We start from the raw sequence: 21,455 nt of genomic DNA, 5'->3' as shown, positions 1-21,455 counted from the left end.
AATCATTTTGGAGAAGAATCCAATTGGGGGAAAGTGTGATTCCATTCCCACAGACATTACCATTTACCATCACTAAAGCCGACCCAAAAGCACCACATCATAAAAAGTAATAAAGCAGACTAAACGAATAAACTGTGAATTTTTCCTACCAAAAAAAAACATCAAGTGTGTAGCAAAAGTCGCACCAAAAACACAGTAAGGATACACATGAATTTTCTGCAATCACATTTCTCAAGCCTCTTTTCTTGTGATCCTGTTATTTTTACCACATAGTTAGCAACCAAATAATCAAGAGAAAAGAAAAAAAAAATGGTTTATACCTGAAACAATAGATTCCAAGTGCTGTTGTGATTTCATGAATCACTGATGTAGCAAAGTGTAGATACAGTGCACCTGAGAGATATTCATGAAAAAAGAATATATGTTCAATTACAATTTTCATCAAAATTTTAAGTAATAATGTTGATTTTTAGATACCTGTGTATAGACAGAAACCTAGCAGAACCCATTTCTCATCAATTAGAGGAATTCTGCCACATATTTCAATAACCATTTTTAGCCAATCAAATGCAACAAACAGCAATGTACTTTTATTTTATTTTTTGTTTACTAATTATTATTATAGCAATAGACTTTCCTATAATAAACAAATGAGTGAGAAATATGTTGCTATTTCTAGCATTAGAAGATGAAAAAAGTGGGATTATATTTATTATAGGTTAGAAGACCACATACCCCTCATTCAACCAGGCAGTGAGTGCATTTGCAATGGCAAGCGGGAGATAGAACAAGGACTAAAAAGGAAAATAAAATGGATTAGTAAATCATATCATTGACTAATTAAAAGATGTGATTAGTAAATATTTTAATTAAAACTTACCATGGACATACTAGTTTTTAATCCCTTAGGCTCATCACACAAGTGAGCCAATATCATCCTTCCCTGCAAATAGATGAATTTAATTTCTAAAAGAAGCCAAAAAAAACTATAAATTTAATTTTCAGTTTATAATTTGTAATTTGAGTTTTATATTCCACATAGAATAGAATCTTACCACAAGGAACCCAAATGCTAGTCCAACTCCCATAACAACCATATGTGGGTAACTCCCAATCAAATCATATGGAGACATAAAATCCCTATACATAATAAGTGTTAAATCTTTCTAAAAATAAGTGTTAAAATTTTTGGGACATATGGAGTAAGAAAAATAGAAAAAGGCACATACCACAGAAGAACTACTGCCAAGAGTACACCAAATGGGACAAGCTGTCATGGAAAGATAAACAGGGGCAAATAAGTCTTTTTAACAATCAAGACATGAGCCATATGATTAAGAAAAAAATTGCCATTACTTATTACCATAGCCAAGGCCTTTAGCATGCTTCCATGTCTCATGCATACAACCTTATAAACATTCTGCACACTAAAACCAAAAATAAATAAATAAATAAAAGTCAAAGAAAAATGATATAAAAGAAGAGTAAAATTAATTTAGAAAAAGATATATACTTACTTGAAGGTGAGTGTTGGTATAACTGCAAAAACTATCATACAAAACAAAACTGCTCCATATGTAGGGATTCCTGAATTCAATAATATAAAAAAGATTAAGGCCCTGTTTGATATGCATCTGACCGAGTCAGGTCAGACATTTTTGGCTGACTCGGTCAGATGAAAGGTGTTTGATAGACAAAATCTTGACGTCTGACTCGGAAAGCAAGGTCTGACCGAGAAAGAAGTTGGGAGATGGCTGACCCAGAAAGAAAGTGAGGGTTTCCAATAGTACCCTTGGCTTGGATAAAAATTCATAGCTAATGAAGGTTACGAGATTAGAACTTAGGTCTCCATTGTAGAAGGGATGTCATTTACCAGCAAGCTAAATGGGTTTTTGTGTTTTATTCCTAAAATAATATATTTAATGTCTATTATGCTGGAAGTTTATTATTATTATTATTATTATTATTATTATTATTATCAATGTCTATTATTATTATTATTATTATTATTATTATTGTTGTTGTTGTTGTTGTTGTTGTTGTTGTTATCTTCATATTGCATAGAAACGTGTAGAACATCGGGGTAAAATGGTCATTTTGCACTAGTCAGCACATTCAGTCAGATTTTCAATCAAACAGCATGATTTCTTACTCAGTCAGAATTTCTTACTGAGACAGACCTTTCTCAGTCAGCACTTTCTCGATCAGCAACTATCAAACGGGGCCTAAGCAAAAATGTTTGTGTATGTGTGTGTGTGTGTGTGAGAGAGAGAGAGAGAGAGAGAGAGACCATCTATAAAAGGAACCCAACCCAACAGGGGAATAGACTTCCCAACATCTTGTGCCCACCACTCAGCACCTGAAATTAAAATGATCATGTGAATAAATAAACAATTAAATAATGTTACAAAAGGAGTGAATAGAAGATTCTAGAAGCCTAAGAGTTGCATACCAACTATAGCAGTGAAGAAATGTGCCACATAGATCAGCATGAGACCCTCTGTAGGTCCATTTACTGCTGGAAGGATTAATGTGTTTGTAAAGTAACTGCAACATGAAAACTAACTTCAGCATACTTATATTTATTAAATTCTAAAAAAATTAAAAAGAAAAATAACTTTTGTTACTTACTGTTCCCATGTTGCTCCATAAAAAGGAACAGCTGAAATCACCCAAAACCAAAATGTGTATCTTCCACACATAGCAGTGCTTCCAAACGCCAATGCTTCCAACTGAATCATAATTCATACATTAATAAATTACAACTGGACAACAATGACAGCTGTTGAATATAGACTTTAGAAACAAAGAAGGCATACTGCACATGCAAGTGCATCACATCCTGCAGAAATTACAAAAAAAAAAAAAAGGCATAAGTTTACATTATTAGCAAACAATATGAAACATTATTTAAAAGTAATAATCACCATGATCAAAAAGCTCTCCCAGTGGACTAGATGAGTTTGTCCTTCTAGCTTGCTTTCCATCAACAGCATCAAAAGTCTAGAATCAACATACAGGAATTTTGAACATTGTTAATGAAGAAATAACACCCAAATGAACACCTAGACAATTCTATTCCACTTTAACTAATGAAATATAGATACTTAGGTATATCAGAGGAATAAAGACATGATTTCATAAAGGTGAATAAAACCTGGTATAAGAAGAGGAGTAATCCATGAGCAAAGTGAACCCATCTTGGTGGTGGAGAATCTAATTGAGGTGAGTATATCTAAAACATTCCCAAACATAAACTACAAGTTAGAACAAAAGCAAAAAGTAATAGTTAAAAATGTTTGTTTATGTAAAAAGTTGAAAGCAAACTCACATAGCCAAGTGATGCAGAGATGAGCAAGAACATGAATCCTGTTAGTGTTATCTGAAAAGAGAAGAAATCTGTGTAAGAAAACAAAACAAGGAAAAAAAAAGCTTTAGATTATATAGCAATGCAAGATAAGATAGTTGAAAAGGCATTTTACCATATTGGGTCTAAAGCATCCATGACATGCAGCAAGAAGACAAAAAAAAAATTAGTTACATACATAAAGAAGAATCACCAATGAGTATGTATGTTGTATGAAGAGAAAAAGGTGAACATCACTTACGGCATCCAAAGAGGGAAGAAAGTAACAAATCGACTCCAAAATGGTTGTAGGACATATTTTGCAAGATAAGAGTGATCAATTCCACTGTACTTGTATTTGTGAAGTGCATTTATGCCATGAACACCTATATATCCCATTGGATATACTCTGCAACTTAGCTTTTACAACCTGCCAATTATATAAAACACACATACAATGTATAAACTACACATTACAACTTTGCCTCTTATTTTTAAGTCATATTAACTGCATTTTGCATTACACAAAGTGCACATGTAAGACTCGGACAATCAAATAACGCCATTAGGTTCATGATGGTGCTTATATGCAGTAGAAAGTTTAATCAGAACTCAATTAACTTGATAATTGACATCAGGCTTCTTAATGTCTTATTTGGCACATGAAACATGCAAATGACTTTGTACCCAAATCTAAAAGCTGATATGAATCAGCTAAGCCATATTAACAATTAGCAACTGTCAAAGTAAGTAATTCATCCTCAACTTCACAATAACCTGAAATCAATATGCATATGCACCAAAAATCAATGATTGATGTGCAGCTTAAGCAAGTCTCCCATTAGAGGAGAGAAAACTGAGTTTTTAGAGTTAGAGCATCATTCATATGTTACACATTGATAGCATAAAGCACAGTCATACAAGGATAAAGGTGGCATATCTGTTTTACATACAATGAGTTTACTTACAAAACAAACACCAACCTGGCTGAATGATGAGAAAAACGTGGTGGATGATGTTGATCTGCAAGTAAGGAATTTAAAAAAGTGAAGAAGATGGACCAGAGCATAGGATTAAAGGCGTCCAGTTATTTAGCACTTCTAAATCAATTCTCCATCATGGCCCCAATCCTCTTGCATTTTCTCGTTGTAATTTTATACTTTCAAGTTTTTTTCTCCAATACAACCGACCTAGAACTAAAATATCCAATTGCAAATGCCGACACGAAACGAACTACATGTTGCAAATTACAGATAACAAACTCGAAGCAAAATGAAGGCAAAATATTTGAAATCACGTGCATAATTTAATCATCGCAACGCATTGTAACAACAAAAAATTTGTGTAATTTTCAAAAATACTAATAGCAGAACTGCAGAAGTTGATCTAAAAGAGAAAACCAGTAATAGGAAAAGCAGTAACTAGACTGAAGATGAGAAACTGATCGATAAAACATTCGGATTCTACCAATCTAGTATCTCAACTAGAGTAACAATGGCGGAACTTGGTTGCTCCAATCAACCAATTTCCGAAACCAACAACCGTACTCAATCACCAAATCCGTTTAACAATGGCGGCCGGCATCGAAGATGGAGGGATTAGGGTTAGCATAAAGGAGAAAAGGCAGAGATGGAGATGAAGAAGCTACCTCGAGTACAGAAGAGTATGAGGAAGAAGCCGCAGAAGGATTTTTGCTCTCAGGGATGGATCTCTGGATTTACGATAAAAGATTAGAGTTTGTACAAAAGCTCGATTCCCCTTCCAATAATTAGACAATTTTTCAAAAATGTCCCAATAGTTTACAAAAAGTACCATAGATGGTCCTTATGAGAAATTTGTTGAATGGATGGTCCTTAAGTTTGAAGGCGGTCGAAAATAAAGGTTAAGATTTTGTTGAAATTGAAACAATATACCTTTTTTTAATGGTTTGTAAATGAAAATCTCTCTCTCTCTCTCTCTCTCTCTCTCTCTCTCTCTCTCTCTCTCTCTCTCTCTCTCTCTCTCTCTCTCTCTCTCTCTCTCTCTCTCTCTCTCTCTCTCTCTCTCTCTCTCTCTCTCTCTCTCTCTCTCTCTCTCTCTCTCTCTCTCTCCGATTTAAATTTAAAACCTAAAAAAATTGTCATATTCATCCCAACTTCCAAAATGAAACCTATAAACTTATATCTCAGACAAATCTCTACACCTAATCACACTGTCTCTCTCACACACACATCAATTTAAAAACTAATTTAAAACCTAAAAAAATTGTCATATTCATCCCAACTTTCAAAATGAAACCTAGAAACTTATATCTCTGAACATAATCATCATCTTCAAACCACCTCTAGCATCACCTTTATTCACCATCGCCAACTCACCTCCCACACTCCCTTCTTTACCATCGACATCATAAACAACCTCTTATGTGGAGATGTTGAGGAAAACATGAAGAAAAACATGAGAGAGAGAGAGAGATTGATTGATTGATTGATGAGATTTCATAATTCTTCATAGTTATCATCACTTGAAATACTCTTCGTTAGGGTAGTTATAAACATTTATAAAATCCTCTTATTTTAGTTCAAAAGAGTTTCAAAAGTAAAATTGCAAAAATATTGGTGTCAAGTGCCAAACAAAAGTTTTAGTTAAAAAGATAGTGAGGTTGTATCAATATAATATTATAACAAAGTTTAAGTTCAACCACACAAATCATGGATTGTCTAATATCCTGTAATCTAAATTCAAAGGGTTTATCAACTCACAAGTTAAAGTCAAATTGTTTGTAACCCATATATTCAAAACCAAGCTCTAATTCAAAAGATGCTAATAATGGTTAGCCAAATAAGATCAAGAAAGATCCAACCAATATTCTAAAAAACTCATCATGGCGCGTCATGGCTCCAAGTCTTGTACTTGACATCATACTTTAACAAAATGTTGCTTTAAGCCATATATGTATAAAAATGAATACTAGTAGAAAAATATATATAATTATTAATTATATACAAAATTGTCGCCTTAAGTCACACTTTACAAACGGTGTGGCTCGTCACGGCTAGTAAAAGCTTGAGGCTTTAGATTATCGTCAAGTCACGTCTAACATTATTTAGAACCTTGGATCCAACAATACAATCAAACAAATGGAATAATTCAACAAACCATAATAATAATGCATTATGCATCTCTCTCGTTTCTCAAGTCAATCTCAAGAGTCATTGTGGTTCAAATTTAGGCTGGTATAGTTTAAAAGTTACACCAATAACCCTCCAACTAGGTATCTTATGAACCACCACACAAGGGTACTAGCCTCACTTGTGCATATTCATGATAACCAATAAATCTAATCATTTCAGATCGTCCAAAATGTCAAAAAAAAATCCAAAACAACCAACTTCCCAAATAAACAAAAGGCTTTTCAAAGCAACTTTCTTGCAATGCACAAGAAATATTTATTATAGGCACTTAGCACATCAAGAAAGTTATATAGGCCAAATAAATTAAAAACAACAAAGTATGTATATATATATATATATATATATATATATATATATATATATATATATATATATATATATATGGACATTTACTTCTATACCTTAAAGTTTTTATAGCTTCAAACACCCCCTTTCCCCTTTTAAAATGGTTTGAGAACTTAAATATCACCTATAAGTAACAATTAGTATATCAAAATCCCATTAAGTGCTCCATTAATTCACTTATTAAGTTATTAATTCCAAAACTAAAGTTTTGTTTTTCAAAGCATTCCTAATGTTAAAACATGAACGTAAGTGAAAACGGGGACTTATTTAGATATCGGATGCAAAAATTATAAGGTAAACAAGATTTAGGACAATACATTACTCGACTGAGTCAAATTTGTACATGGATTTGACTTCACCAAGTCAAATATGCACAACCCTAAAACATGCAGAAATGTCTTCCAAACTTCCCTCAGTTGTCCAAATGTGTTATATGAACATCCAACTCATTCCTAACGGTCTTAATTATTTACTTAGGTACTAACTTGTTCCCAACATAAATAGGACTAATTTATTGTCAATTCTTTTGTCTAAAATGATGATTTAATCTCTTTAAATGGATGATAATGACTAGAAGTTTACTTACAATAATAAAAACCTCAAATGAGGCATGAACTCAATAATAAAAATCTTGTTTACAAATGATCACTAAAATACTCCTTAAAAAATCCTTTTTCATTATCAAATGATTCCTCAAGTTCTATAACACATAAAAATTTCATTTTCATCATTCCAAATCATGATTTCAACCAAATCTAAAGTACAAATGTGTTGATCCAAATGTTTAGAAATGACATAAACTCGCATAATTATGGATTATCAACACTTGTGCTAGCTTCACATTGTCATAATGGCTTAACATCAAAACACTTAAATGAGTTCTAGTGACTTAATAACAAGATCAAATCATGGAAGCAGCTTAAACAAAACATAAGTTAACTTAAATCAGCTAAGTGGATCAAACAACACAACCATAAAACAATGGTGGATTCCTTTACATGGAGGAGATTAGAAACATATTATTTGCTTTAAAACAACATTACTTCCATGAAAAGGATATAGAAATAAAGATCCGTCATTGTTGAGTTGTACCATGAAGCTTCCAAAAACCCATTTAAATCATGATTTGAGCATATAATGTTAAAAATGAAAGTATTATAGGGATTAATAAGCTAGATGTAACATCCCGGAATACCGGAAGTAAAGTAGAAGGGCTAAAAGTGTAAGTGTGAGAGGGCAACTCGGCGAGTCCATGAGTGGACTCGACGAGTAGGGTCGCGACTCTGGTCGTGTGCTAAGTGGCCAACTCGGCGAGTCGTCGGCTGGACTCGGCGAGTTGGTGCTGAGTGGAGAAAACCCTAATTTCGGAGGATGAGCCCTATTTAAAGGACATTAAACCCTCTCCTCAGCCTCTTTACCCTCTCTTGAAGTCCAGAAAACCCTAAGACGCGTTTGTGAGTGGATTAAGAGCTTTTGAACCTTGGAGAAGAGATTTTGGAAGAGATCTTGGAGAGTTAAGAGGCTTGGAGCAAGGGGCTTTGCAAGGATTCGGATTTCTCTTCTGTTGGAGCTTTCTTTTGAGGTATTATTTTGTTTCTTGGGCTGTTATTCTTCTAGATTCATCATCTTTGGAGCATTGGGAAATAATAGCTTGTGGTTTTGTGAGTTGGAAGTTAGATCTGAGGTTGCTACCTCAGATCTGGAATGGAGGAGGTCTAGAGAGCATTAAAGTCCCTGTTCTTGAATGGTTGATGAAGCCCTTTTGTCCCAAACCCAAACCCTAGAGTGTAAAATGCTTAGATCTACTTGGATTCACGTAAAGTTTGCCACTTTACGTGATGGATGGCTTGTAGAAGGGTAGATCTATGGTTTAGAGCATATGCATGGCTTGGAAAGCCTTTGTATGGTTTCAGATCTAGGCATACTCGGCGAGTCACAAGGGTGTACTCGGCGAGTTGCATGAAGGTGGGCAGGAACTCGACGAGTTGGAAGAACAACTCGGCAAGTTGGTTGAAGATAGCCTTGGACTCGGCGAGTCTGGTCGCGAGGTCCTAACCTTCTTCTGGTCGAGCCGTGAATCGGCGAGTCAAGGGAGGACTCGGTGAGTTGAGTGCGAGGGGACTCAGAGTTGTTGGACTCGGCGAGTCTCGGGGTGACTCGACGAGTTGAGTCGCGGATCGAGAAGTTCTGAGCATGGGGACTCGACGAGTCATCAGGTTGACTCGGCAAGTAGAGTCAGTCAGAAGGTTGACTTTGACTTTGACTTTGACCAAGGGTTGACTAGTTGACTTCCAGGGGCATATTGGTAATTGTTGGCTTTGTTTTGAGTTCAGTGTTGGTGTCGGCTAGTGGTGGAGATCGTGCCAGTGGTCGGAGCATCTTGGTTTTATCTTTTCAGTCGGCAGTTGCGAGGTGAGTTATCCTCACTATATCGACAAGGTCTACGGCACCAAGGTCGGCCCTTTATCGGATTGTGATTCGGGTATCGTTGATATGTTTTGTTGTGCTATGTTTGCATCCGGTAGTTAGGATGGTATATGTTAGAGACCTGGTTAAGGTCGGTATCTTGGTATATAGGATGATGCTATGCTAGTGACCGGTTAGGTCGGTATCCTGGTTAGGATGATGCTATGCTATGTGATCTGTTAGATCAGTTTGATTGGATATGATTTGTTATATGATTGAAGGTTTATGTGCACATGGTTGTTGGACTGGGGTTGGGTTGAGGCGAGTCCTGCTTTGTGCTGTAGGCCAACATACCCAGGGCGGACCGGTTATCCCGAAGGCCCAGCAAGCGGTCCGGATAGGCTGTAGGCCCCGAGAGGGCGGACCAGACGTGCCGAGGCTCGGAGAGTGGACCAGGCCGACTGAAGGCCCAGTACGGGCGGACCAGTCATACTGTAGACTCAAGGAGTGGACTAGGTGGATTGAAGGCCCGGTGCGGGCGGACCAATCACACTATAGACTCGATGTATGTGGCTAGACTCGGAGGGTGGACCAGGTGGACTGAAGGCCCAGTGCGGGCGGACCAGTCACACAGCAGACCCGAAGTGCATGGTTGTTCTATGTTCTGTTATGATATGGCATGTTATGCATGTATGGTATATGTGGTTGGTATTTTGGGGATATCTCACTAAGCTTTCGGGCTTACGGTTGTGGTTTAATGTTTTTCAGGTTCTTCAGGAGACCGTGGCAAGGCAAAGGCGTGATCGTACCGCTCCTCATGATTATGTTTTGTGATGTGATTCTGGGAATACTCTGAAATAATTGTATTGAAAATCTTTTTGTAATAAATTTATGAAATCGTGTTGTTTTTGAAAAGTTTAAATTGGTTGGAATTTTATGGTCGTTACAAGTTGGTATCAGAGCCTTGGTTTGAGTGAATTGGAGGAACATTCGTGTGAATCCAGTCTCAAATCGAGGAGGGTTTTCAAAAGAGAATTTAAAATGGTTTTCAAAATGAGTAAAGGAGGACGCGGAGGTACGATCAGCCGGAGCCAGTAAGTAACCCCAAAATACCATACATGATATTTGTTTTTGAGCTTTGATAGAACAGCATGCTAGTACTAGGCTAGGGATCTTCATGATTTCATGATAATGTTGCCTAATTTATGATGCCTGTTAGCCTAGGGTTTACTTGTGGGAGAATTTAAAATTCTTTTTTTAAATATTATTTTCGGAACTTGAATTAAATAAAAAAAATAAAAAAAAATCCGTTTTTTTTTTTAAATACGTGAAATATTCTAATAGAATATTACACTGTACATATTCTAAAAAATAATTTTAAAATGCAAAATAAATAGAAAAATCCAAAAATTCTTTTTTTAAATATTATTTTCGGAACTTGAATTAACTAAAAAAAGTAAAAAAAAAAAAAAAATGCGTCTCACGATCTCACAAAATATAAGTGGTCTCAAATGAACCTAACCCTATATATATATATATATATATATATATATATATATATATATATATATATATATATATATATACATATATATATATATAGTTAGGTTCATATATAAACACTATATATTGTGTGATTGTATAACCAATTTTTGACCAATCATTTAAAAAAGATATGATACTAATTAACATATAAATCAATAAATGTATTTTCAGTTATAATCTTATAATTATTGTAACTCATTTCATTTAACTTCACTCCTATAATTTTGGTAAGTAGTTTAAATTGAATTCTTTAATATATGTATCAAGAAAGTTGGTGACTAAAACTCAGATATAATGTCGAATCAAATGCTCATTCTTTCAGAATTCATATAAAGAATATATTAGTTTATTGCATATTCTTCAAGATTATGTTACATACTATAACATATTTTTATTTGTAAAAATAATATTTTTCTATTCTTCAAGAATTTTGAGTTGGTCTATAGGTTTGGTGAATCTATATAAAAAGAATATTATATATACTTTAAAAAAATATGTTATAAAATATTAATGGATCGTTCTTAAAGAATGATTTTTTGTCTCATATATCTCACTAGTTTTATGACAGGAGTTCACAAATATTTATTAGTCAATGCATTCTTAAAAAATGAAATAAGTTTCAAGTAAATTCTTGATTTTTAAAAAATCAAACCGTCAAATTCTTTAATTTTATACTTTCTAAACTTTGTATAAAAACATTTTGTTAATAGTTTTTAAAACTAATAGTGAAATCGTCTAATTATTATCGAAAGAAATATATTATCAAACTAAGTAATTTTTAAAGAATGAAATCTATTTTGTTTTTTGTGATTATCGTGTAAAAAAATATTGCACATTTTCCAATACGTGATTTTCTGTGATTTGGTTTTAAAAATAATAATATGGATTTTGTTAATATATTTGACTTAGTTTCCTAAAATATATTTACTTCTCTTTTATCTCATTTAATAAAATGTCATAATTACTCTTTAATAACCTTAGAATTAATTGATTGTAATTATATAGTAATTGTTATCCTACATTAATATAATGCACCCTAAAATCATAGTTATTAATTTTTTTTAATCCAATGATCATAGTTTGGTCACACATTCACACAATATTTAGAATTCACATTTAATCCTAACTCTCTCTCTCTCTCTCTCTCTCTCTCTCTCTCTCTCTCTCTCTCTCTCTCTCTCTCTCTCTCTCTCTCTCTCTCTCTCTATATATATATATATATATATATATATATATATATATATATATATATTAAATTTGGAAAGTCCTCTCTTTATTCATTCATTATGCCCAAAGTCAACATGGACACAGAAGTTTGTTTGTGTTCCCCACATCTAACAACTAAACGAACAATACCATATTTGTGAAACCCAAAGCCAATAACTATTTCTTATGACATAGTTAAACAATATGTTAGTTGATGTGATGAGTTATATCTTTCTCCAACAATTCATCTCATCATATTCTATTTCATTGTTGAATGGTAGATATTGTATTTTACCCGACCATAGCTATCTCTTTGTTATCGTCTTTATCGTCTTCATAACCAATTTCCACTTGAGATTTGGTCGTCTCAAGTAATAAATAATAAAAAATAAAAAACAAAAAAAAAAAAAATCAAAGTCTTCAACACAAAATTTGTTGAAGAATCATATTTGCTAGTGATTAGGGCTTAGGCCCAAACCCTTTAGGGTTTAGATTACGGCTCTTATGTAACATTATTTATATGAGGTTTAACGTCACTATTTATCAATAAAAACAATATATTATCTTACATGGTATCGATTAAAACCTTACTTCTGACCATAACCCGTTACTGCCGCCCTCCACCTCCGGCGACCTTCTCTAATAGTCGTCGGAGGTGCCGTCATATGTTCCTTATTTTTTTGTTTCTTCTCTTCTTCGTCTAAATAATAAAACAGTCAGATGGCACCAAACCAAAGCCCTTTCATCAGGGGCGGACGCAGGAATTAGTGGTAGGGGTTGCACAATTTTTTTTCCGGTCAAATATAATATAAAACATTAAAAACAAAATTCCGGTCAAACATGATATAAAACATCTAATACAATTTTTTTATGGTTAAACATAATATAACAACGATCTATTAGAATTTAAATTTGTCATCTTCATGCAGACATCTTTTGAAACCGCTCCATTACTTTTACATTCTCAACTTTTGCAAGTGCTTTGGTCTCAACATTACAAAGCAATGCGTCGTTCAAAAATTCATCGTCAATTTTGTTACGCAAGTCGGTCTTCAAGAGCTTCATCTTTGAAAAACATCTTTCTACACTTGCGGTCGCTACGGGTAATATCAAAGCCAACTTTAAAAGCTTATAAACCAAAGGATAAGATCGATGCTTCCCCGTACTAACCATCAAACGAGAAAGGTCGGAAATTCGTTTCAAACTAGTGAAGCGTTCATCTTTGATGCAAGAGTGATAAAATATTTCAAGTTGTCCTTTGGTAAAAATAAAAGAAAATAATAAAAAAAATAATAAAAAAAACAAGTTGCTTTCACCTTTCTTGTTTGATGGTTAGTACGAGGATTGATTGATTGGTGATTGGTATTTAGGAGCATTATTCACCACTTTCATTAGGATTAGGTCTTTGTCTTTTGGTAAAAAAAATTCACTTAGTTTAACCTATAAAAACATAACAATTACAGATAATCAAACAATGACTTCAATAAAACAAGCTGCTTTCACCTAATCAAACAATAAATTTAATAAAAACATAACAATTACACCTAATCAAACAATCAATTCAATAAAAACATAGCAATATAACCTAAGCAAACAATATAACTTCAATAAAACAAATCAATTTCACCCAAGTCAATCAATATCTTCAAAAAAAAATATCAATTTCAAATATCTAAATGAATTGATAGTAAAACTTACTTGTTTCATTGTAGTGTAGGGCTTTGATGTTTGAACTTTGAAGTGGATTTTGTTATTTGTTAACCAATAAACCAAAACAATAGAAGTTGAAAGAAGACAGAAGTTGATCGATACTTGCTTCAAGTCTTCAAGAGAACGATAGATTGAGACATTGAGTGATTGAGTATTGTTGAAATCGATCAATGATTGTGATGGATCCAACACTGAAATCGATCAAGGATGAAGGATTGTGAGTTCACGAGTCGGACAGGCGACAGTAGCCAAGGCACGATCGAAGGAATTTTGGACGCAGGATCAAGAAGTCAAGTAGTCGATGTCGATTCTGTAATCGTAATCTTTTTTTTCCTTGTACCGATAATACACAATTAAACACTCAATTAATTAGGATTGGGCTATGTTTTTTACAAGTAATTAACCCAATTGCTAATTTATCCAATTAAGTTTTATTTTGGTATTAGACAATAATTGATTAAAACATTGGGCATTTGGGCTCGTTATTATTTTTTTTTCGTCTGGTAATTCCCCATAGAGTGACAATATTTTTTTTTATGTAGTTGCACAAAAAAAATTTAGTAGTTGCACGATTTTTTTACGTAGTGGCACAATAGGTAAAAATTTAAAAAAAAAAAAACAAAATTTTTTCTACTACGTGCGCGGAAGCTAGGTGTTGCCAGTGCCACACCAGGCACCTATCTAGGACCGCCCCTGCCGCTCATCGGCTTCTTCTACTGCCTCGTCTACTTCTGCCTCCTTCTCGGTTGGCCACTTCTTCAGAGTTATTTTCCGATTCAGCCTCTTCTGATGTTGTCGCTGCCTCTCTCCGATGGCACCTTCTTTGCCGGGCAGCCTCTGATCTGTAGTCGTTTTTTCTCTATCAACATTGCAGTCGTCTATCTCGCTAGAATTGGCTCCGTCCGCCGCAGCTCGAGCCTTCTTTCTTTCTAGCTGCCTTTCTTCGGACCCCTCTGTCACTGGTTGCACGATCATTATTGTCGTCGTCACTCTTCTCTTCTTACACAAAGGAACCGTTGTTGGTCGTCGCTTCTTCTCTCTCCTTCTCCGACAAGCAGTTGTTATCCGTCATCGTTAGACCTCTGCCACCGTCGTTGACGATGTCTTCATTTATGTTATGTTTTATGTTTTTATTATTCCAGTTTAATCGTCCCCTCCCGATCATACTGTGAGGAGATGTTAGTGATTAGGGTTTAGGCGCAAGCCCTTTAGGGTTTAGATTGGGTCTGTTATGCAACCTTATTTATATGAGGTTTAACCTCAGTATTTGTCAATAAAAACAATCTATTATCTTACAATATTTGCACCTATTGTTGGCTTTTGTTTTGAAATCATCTTCCACCACATCTTATAATACATCATCCACGTACTCAACGAGAAGAAAATACGTTTTGTTAGGTTTTGATGTTAATTGTGAAAAAGAGGAAGAAATGTGAAGCTCTAACCCCTTAAAAACCCTAGAAAATTACTCATAATCCATGTAAACGTTTGTAAGGGCACGGGTAATTCACGGTAACTGTGTGATAACCCGAAATTGAATAAATTGCCCGTTTTCATGTCCTACTATGTTAAAAATGTATGGCTAAATCGTAAATAAGTCCAACATATATAGATATATTTTTTTCAAAGGGTTTCATAAAAGTTAACGATGTATTAATGAGACCCACAAACAAGCTAAATGAAAACAGTTCACCATAGTCAAGGTATATTAAGGTTTTTGGTTTGTTGACGTGACAATAATATCATAAAACAGCTTAGCAGAAAAGCTTTTTCTATTTCTATTGTAGATGCTCTTAAATACGAACTCCAATTCAAAAACAAAAACAAAAACAATTTCAAGAAACACCATTCCATTTTGGCTTTAAACACATGAAAAACACCAAAACCAACCCAAAATTTGATTAAAACACTATTTCACTAACCACTACCAAAATGACCCCTAAACACATGATGATATAGTATCAGTACTTGGTAGCATCATGATATGTACAACAACCTCCTTCAACATTTTCCCTAACCATACAAACCAAACCAAACCAACTCCTTTCAAGTTTCAACATATCACAATTACGCTCTTAACCCAAACACATAAATAAATAAATACATTTGATCCAACTCTTTTTCATTTTGTTTCAAGTTTCAAGATGAAATTGGTTCATAAGGGTATGATAACCACGGGTGTTTCAAAGCTTCTGTTGCTGAAGGCCGTTTCTTTGGATTAATTTCAAGCAAATGAGACACAAAATCTATAAACCCTTGATCACCCATTGGTAACCGATGCCTTAATGATGTCTTCTTTGGAATCAGATATTCCAATCTGTTTGTATCCTGAATACAAACACAAACCATAAAGCATCATGTATACAAAGACTATTAGAATTATATATTTTAGATTAAATTACTAAAACCGTCCCTATGATTTGGTTAAAATTGCACATTTGGTCCCTAACTTTTTTTTGCATTCGGATCGACCTTGTGGTTTGATTTTATTGCGTTTTCCGTCCCTATGGTTTGGTCAAAATTGCATATTTGGTCCTTAACTTTATGTATGTAAGGGACGAAAAACGCAATAAAATCAAACCACGGGGACTATCCGAGTGCAAAAAAAAAGTTAGGAACCAAACATGTAATTTTGACCAAACCATAGGGACCATTTCAGTAATTTACTCTATATTTTAAAGTGTACCTGGTTGCGATCATAAAGCATGTGGTTTTTTGAAAAATATTTATACGTATCTCGCCCTTTGACCAACATGTCTTGGTCAATGGGATTAATAATTCCAATCACTCTAGCAAGCAAAGTAGCAGGGGAATCATTCTGGAATAGAACCTACAAAAAATAAATAAATAAATAAATAAATTATTCCACTTTGGTAATTTGAATACTTTATAAATTATTTAAAAGAAACTTACATTTCCAGTACAAAGTTCAGCTAAGATGCATCCAAGGGACCAAATATCAATCTTTTTATCATATGAAAGTCCCAAAATAACCTCGGGTGCACGATATGACCTGGATTGAACATAAGAACAAAGATGATCTGTTTCAAAACAGCTGCTTCCAAGATCAATCACCTTCACTTCACATCTACTGTAGCTTTTCACCAAAATATTCTCAGGCTTTAAATCACAATGTATTAAGCCAAGACCATGTAAAAACTGAAGCGCCTCTAAACACTGGATCGTTATCGACTGCAAAAAAAATGTTATTTTTTTAGTTTTTTATCATAAAAAGAAAAAGGGGTGAAATGGAAACAAAACAAAACCTGTAATCTTGGCATTGTGAAGTAAACCTCTCCTCCGGATTCTCTATTGAATTTATGGAATTCGTATAAGTTTGCCTTGAGAAGTTCACAAACGATTAATAAATGCTCCTGAAAGTATATATATATATAAACAAGTTAATAATACAAAAAGGAAAAATCAAATTTATAAAAAATAGAGTTATGAATTTGACTTACTCGGTAGTAAAAGTAATCATAAAGTCTGAGAAGGTGGTATTTGTCACCGGGATCATTTTTGTTGATATATTTTAGAAGCTTTATCTCATCAAGACTTTGGTCAAAAAAGTCTTTGTTGTTTTTTATTATTTTCACACAAACATCCATGCCAGTGTGAAGATCATGTGCTTGAATAGCTTTGCTGAATGCAGCAGAACCAAGATACTCTGTAACATGATACCTACCAGCTATCACAGAATTTAAAACTACATGGAAATTCTTGTCCTCTTCAAATCCAGTTCTGAGAAAAAAACAAAAATCGAGGGTAAAGTGGTAATTTTTAGATGCAAGAGAAGACAATAAAAATTAAATAAGACAATAAGACATACCTGTTTTTTCTGTGAACAATTTTGAGGTTGAAGATTTCGTAGTCTTCCTCTTGAGCTTTTATCTGGTTCACTTGCTCTTGGACAGCAGCTGCTTCTTCATCTTCCAATAATGCCCCTGGATCGTCTTCTTTAGAATTGGTTTCTTTCTTAGCAACACGGGCATTTTCGGCATAACCGTAATTTGAGAAAGTGGAAGGGCTCGAATTTGCTGAACCTACAGCATCTTGATCATCTTCTTCTTCTTCTTCTTCCCTTGAACTCTTAACAGGTGATGAACTACTGCTTTTTCGTCTCCATGGAGGGGCGAAATCGTCATTTCCCATTAAAGTATGCAATCGATTATCAGTTTCCTCGCTTTTGTTTATCCAGAAAGCTTTATTAGAAGCAGCCACCGGCTGCCCGTCTCTAGGTGGTGGAAAAGAAAATCCACTGTTTGTCGTGTTTTTTGTCAAAACTACAGGTTTATCATGATGAAATGACGGTTTTACCCTTTTGTCTTTCGTAGATTTGTCAATATATTTCTTCTCGGAATCATGTGATGAAATACCAACATCATTATCACTACCAAAATCTGCAACATCACTGTTGATTCCAACACCAATTGATCTCACAGAACCATGTTGTTCTTCATCTACACAAAGATCATCCAACAGGGGCATTTTAGTCTTTTCCAAGACTTGCCCTTCACTTAACATGATAAGCTCATTTGTTTGTGTCACAAACCCTTTCCACACAGGCTCTGCACGCATCAAATTCAACTCCTCTTCATCCATGAGCTCCCCATCATACTGAGCAATAACTGGATCCATACTTTTTGAATGAAAAAATTGGTCACCTGATAAATATGAATCCTCATCAGCAAACGACTGATTGTCATCTTCGTTTTTTTCTGGAGATATTTCTTGTGGGTCCCGATTGTTTTCATGATCTGTTTTCTTTTCATTGTCACTTGGGTAGTCAATTTCATGAGCTAGAAACCAGGTTTCATCTTCAATTGGTTGTCTCATGTAGCCAACATCATCATCATCATCATACTCATCTGAATCCCAATAGTCATTTGGGTAATCAATGGATTCACTCATTCCATCACCAATTGTTGCAAAACCAGATACTAAATCAGAAGTGTCCTCAGTGATTCCCTGGCTTACAGAAAACCAATTGCCACCTGGAGGCCTTTTTCCACCTAAATCATTAAAGGAGTAGAAGGTAAGATCAAATAACATCCCTACTTCCCTAGTTACATCTTGAACAGCATAGCTTTTAACAAAAAATAAAAATCATACATATAGTTATATAATATATACTAGTGAGTACTGACCTGAAGAGCTTATTTCTTGACCAATAGGAACATCAAGAAATGAGCCTATAAGAAAACTAGTATCAGCATTAATAGTCTTTGAACAAGGCCCATCACGTTGATACTTCTCCTCCCAAGTTATATTTGATGCTTTCTCATCTGACTTGAGTTTGACAGGTGGCAACCTAGGTAATTCTTCCTTATGTTTCTCTGAGATAACTGGAAAACTCAACCCACCAAAAGCTTTTGATTCATTATTCCCTTGAGTTGTTGAAAAATACAAAGATTTTCCAACCTCGTCCACTTGCTCTTTGATTGCTGCCCTAATGTTGTTGTCAACACCCCGTTTTCTATCTTCTTTTTCTCCTATACCTGAATTAGCATCATAACTAGTTGATGCAGCTCCCTTGGGGAATGGAAACACTGTTTTAACAGAACAATCTTTCCATACATCTGATGAACTATATTTAATTTCATCAGTTCTTGACCAAGGGTTGTCCATAACTCTATCTTTATCAGCTAATTCAGATGGATGAATCTTTGATTGAGAAGAAACCAGATACTCTTTTGCATCATTTGCTCTGATTGAAGCAGCATCATTTTGGTAGAGATCAACCGATCCATTACTGGAATTAAACTTTCTTGAATATAAATCAATCACAGTTTCTTCTGAATTATTAGATAACATATAATTTTTATCCCTTGTTCCAATTGACTCTCCCGCTTTACTTTGCTCTTCAACAAAGGCAACATTTTTCCATTTACTATCTGATCCATTCCTTGTTATTTCCTTCACAACAAGCTCCTCTTTTGATACTTCATCACTCACACCAGGTTTTGACCTACTGTCTTCATCTACTAACTTCCCTCCTATGTCCTTCCCTTCAAGCTTAAGACCTTGCATAAACCCATTTAAATCAGTCTGGTTACCTATCTCAGAGCGCAATGCAGCCTCAGCTTTAGCAAACTTATTACTTCGCAGAAATTCAAGTATGACGTTCACTGAGCTTGAGTCTGCCATGTCAGAACTGTAATAGACAAGCAAAAAAAACCCTAATATTAAAGCCAGGAAGATCAAAGAAGAAAGAAAACGAACATAACTTGACAAAACAATATTCCGCAATTCGTGTACTTCATCAAGACCTGTTCAAACTCAAATGCAAGTTTCAGCAAGCGTCAACACGCGGCTCAACTACAAATTCCTGTCAAAAAAATCAACGCTACACTTCGTTTTCGAATGTCACGCTTGCTTCTCAACTTCAAAACGAAGAAAAAAAAAACTCAGTGCGTTGATGATTTTGACAGACAGATTAAAAGTTCGGATCGAATCTCGATCAAATTTGCATTTCAAATTACTAGGTCTGCCATCGAAAACGAAGCGCGGCTCCTTTTTAGGAACCTTGGGAGTAACTAAACAGAATTTTTGGAAAAAAAAATACTCAATTTCAAACGTCGCATTGTAGCCTAGTTAGATGTAACTTCCAGTGAGTTTTTTCCGATTTCTACTGTATTGTTACATACAATAAAAACAACTCATGTAATATGAACTGTAAAGTATCACGAATTTTACCTAAATCCGCATATAGCATGCGCCGAAACGTAAGTTTTCTGTGCAGATCTTCTTCTAAATCCCCAATAACCTTCTTGTTTTTGCTGCTTTCAGATTTAAGCCTCTTTAAAATTGAAATCTCCGCTTGAAGTCTCGGATGGAGAGTTAAGGAAGAGAATGAAGAAGTGAAAGTTTGAGCTTCAGTGATTAGCAATGGCGGAAGAGAGATGACCTGGACTGGGCAGAATTTTAGAGCATTTACTCCATTAGCGAACTCTATGGTGTTTCTTCATTTGTGTAATTGGGTATATTTCCCCATAGCCTACTTCCCAAACGCGGACGAATTTTTTACTTTAGACCCTCAAGTATGTAAAATTATCACATAGACTCCCCACACATTGTGTAAAGTCTTTTCGGCCTTCTTTTTTGGTGGAGTTTTTCATGAGAAAAACTTAAAACGAAAAAACTTGTTATATAGATGGTTTAAAATGAATAAACTTGTGAGAGTTTTTTGCAATTTATTTTTTTATAGATTGTTTTATAAAAAATTTATTTACAGTTGATTGAAAATATATGTGAGCTTATCTAAAACTCATGATAAGAATTTAGGGGGTGTTTGAATAAATAGTTTTTAGCTTATTAGTTTATTGTTTATTTGCTTAATGTGGTGAGAATAAGCATTTTTTTAAAATGTGTTTGGATTAGCTTATTGCGGTGGGAATAAATAATAAACAATAAGCATTTAAGTGTTTGGCAAAATAAAACAGCTTATATGAGTAAAATGACCAATAAGCAATAAGCATTCCCCTCCTTGCTTATTAAAATCAGCTAATTTTGTTTATTCCTACCGCAATAAACTGATTTTTAAAGACTCCTATCCAAACACTTAAATTTGCTTATTGCAGTGAGATTAAGCAATAAGCAATAAGCAGTCTATTTTTTTCTCTATCCAAACACCCCCTTAATAAATAACATAGGTATTTTTGAAAAAATTTATGGTTTGAAAAAACAAATACAATAATGTTTTCGAATTTCATGAGATTTTTTGT

At 34.4% G+C, this 21,455-nt stretch overlaps 2 protein-coding genes across 3 annotated transcripts; both read right to left on the bottom strand.

Moving 5' to 3' along the window:
• Window positions 1-5: 5 nt before the first annotated feature.
• On the bottom strand, window positions 6-5,123 carry LOC145072425 (choline/ethanolaminephosphotransferase 1-like). The gene is made up of 20 exons (XM_079018845.1): window positions 4,995-5,123; window positions 4,330-4,369; window positions 3,609-3,776; window positions 3,483-3,492; window positions 3,332-3,382; window positions 3,158-3,235; window positions 2,928-3,003; window positions 2,820-2,842; window positions 2,632-2,732; window positions 2,453-2,547; window positions 2,291-2,359; window positions 1,518-1,587; window positions 1,364-1,427; window positions 1,230-1,270; window positions 1,056-1,140; window positions 881-943; window positions 736-794; window positions 478-530; window positions 321-393; window positions 6-253 (listed from the first exon to the last, which is right to left on the bottom strand). Exons 3-20 carry the CDS (start codon window positions 3,743-3,745, stop codon window positions 232-234), a joined length of 1,170 nt encoding a protein of 389 aa, XP_078874971.1. The 5' UTR covers window positions 3,746-3,776; window positions 4,330-4,369; window positions 4,995-5,123; the 3' UTR covers window positions 6-231.
• A 10,441-nt stretch (window positions 5,124-15,564) lies between these two features.
• On the bottom strand, window positions 15,565-20,707 carry LOC145072227 (uncharacterized). 2 transcript variants are annotated; one of them, XM_079018624.1, is made up of 9 exons: window positions 20,428-20,707; window positions 20,001-20,114; window positions 18,879-19,885; window positions 17,561-18,743; window positions 17,193-17,472; window positions 16,998-17,105; window positions 16,645-16,923; window positions 16,418-16,561; window positions 15,565-16,059 (listed from the first exon to the last, which is right to left on the bottom strand). In XM_079018624.1, the coding sequence occupies exons 3-9, from the start codon at window positions 19,876-19,878 to the stop codon at window positions 15,871-15,873; spliced, it is 3,183 nt and encodes a 1,060-aa protein (XP_078874750.1). In that variant the 5' UTR covers window positions 19,879-19,885; window positions 20,001-20,114; window positions 20,428-20,707; the 3' UTR covers window positions 15,565-15,870. The 2 variants fall into 2 exon arrangements, with proteins under 2 accessions (XP_078874750.1, XP_078874749.1); XM_079018623.1 differs by lacking the exon at window positions 20,001-20,114.
• Window positions 20,708-21,455: the final 748 nt, after the last annotated feature.

Source organism: Lactuca serriola, chromosome 9 (assembly GCF_051521515.1).
Source record: "Lactuca serriola cultivar US96UC23 chromosome 9, Lser_US96UC23_V15, whole genome shotgun sequence".
NCBI classification, from domain to species: domain Eukaryota; kingdom Viridiplantae; phylum Streptophyta; class Magnoliopsida; order Asterales; family Asteraceae; genus Lactuca; species Lactuca serriola.
This window is presented reverse-complemented; position numbering and strand designations above follow the sequence as displayed.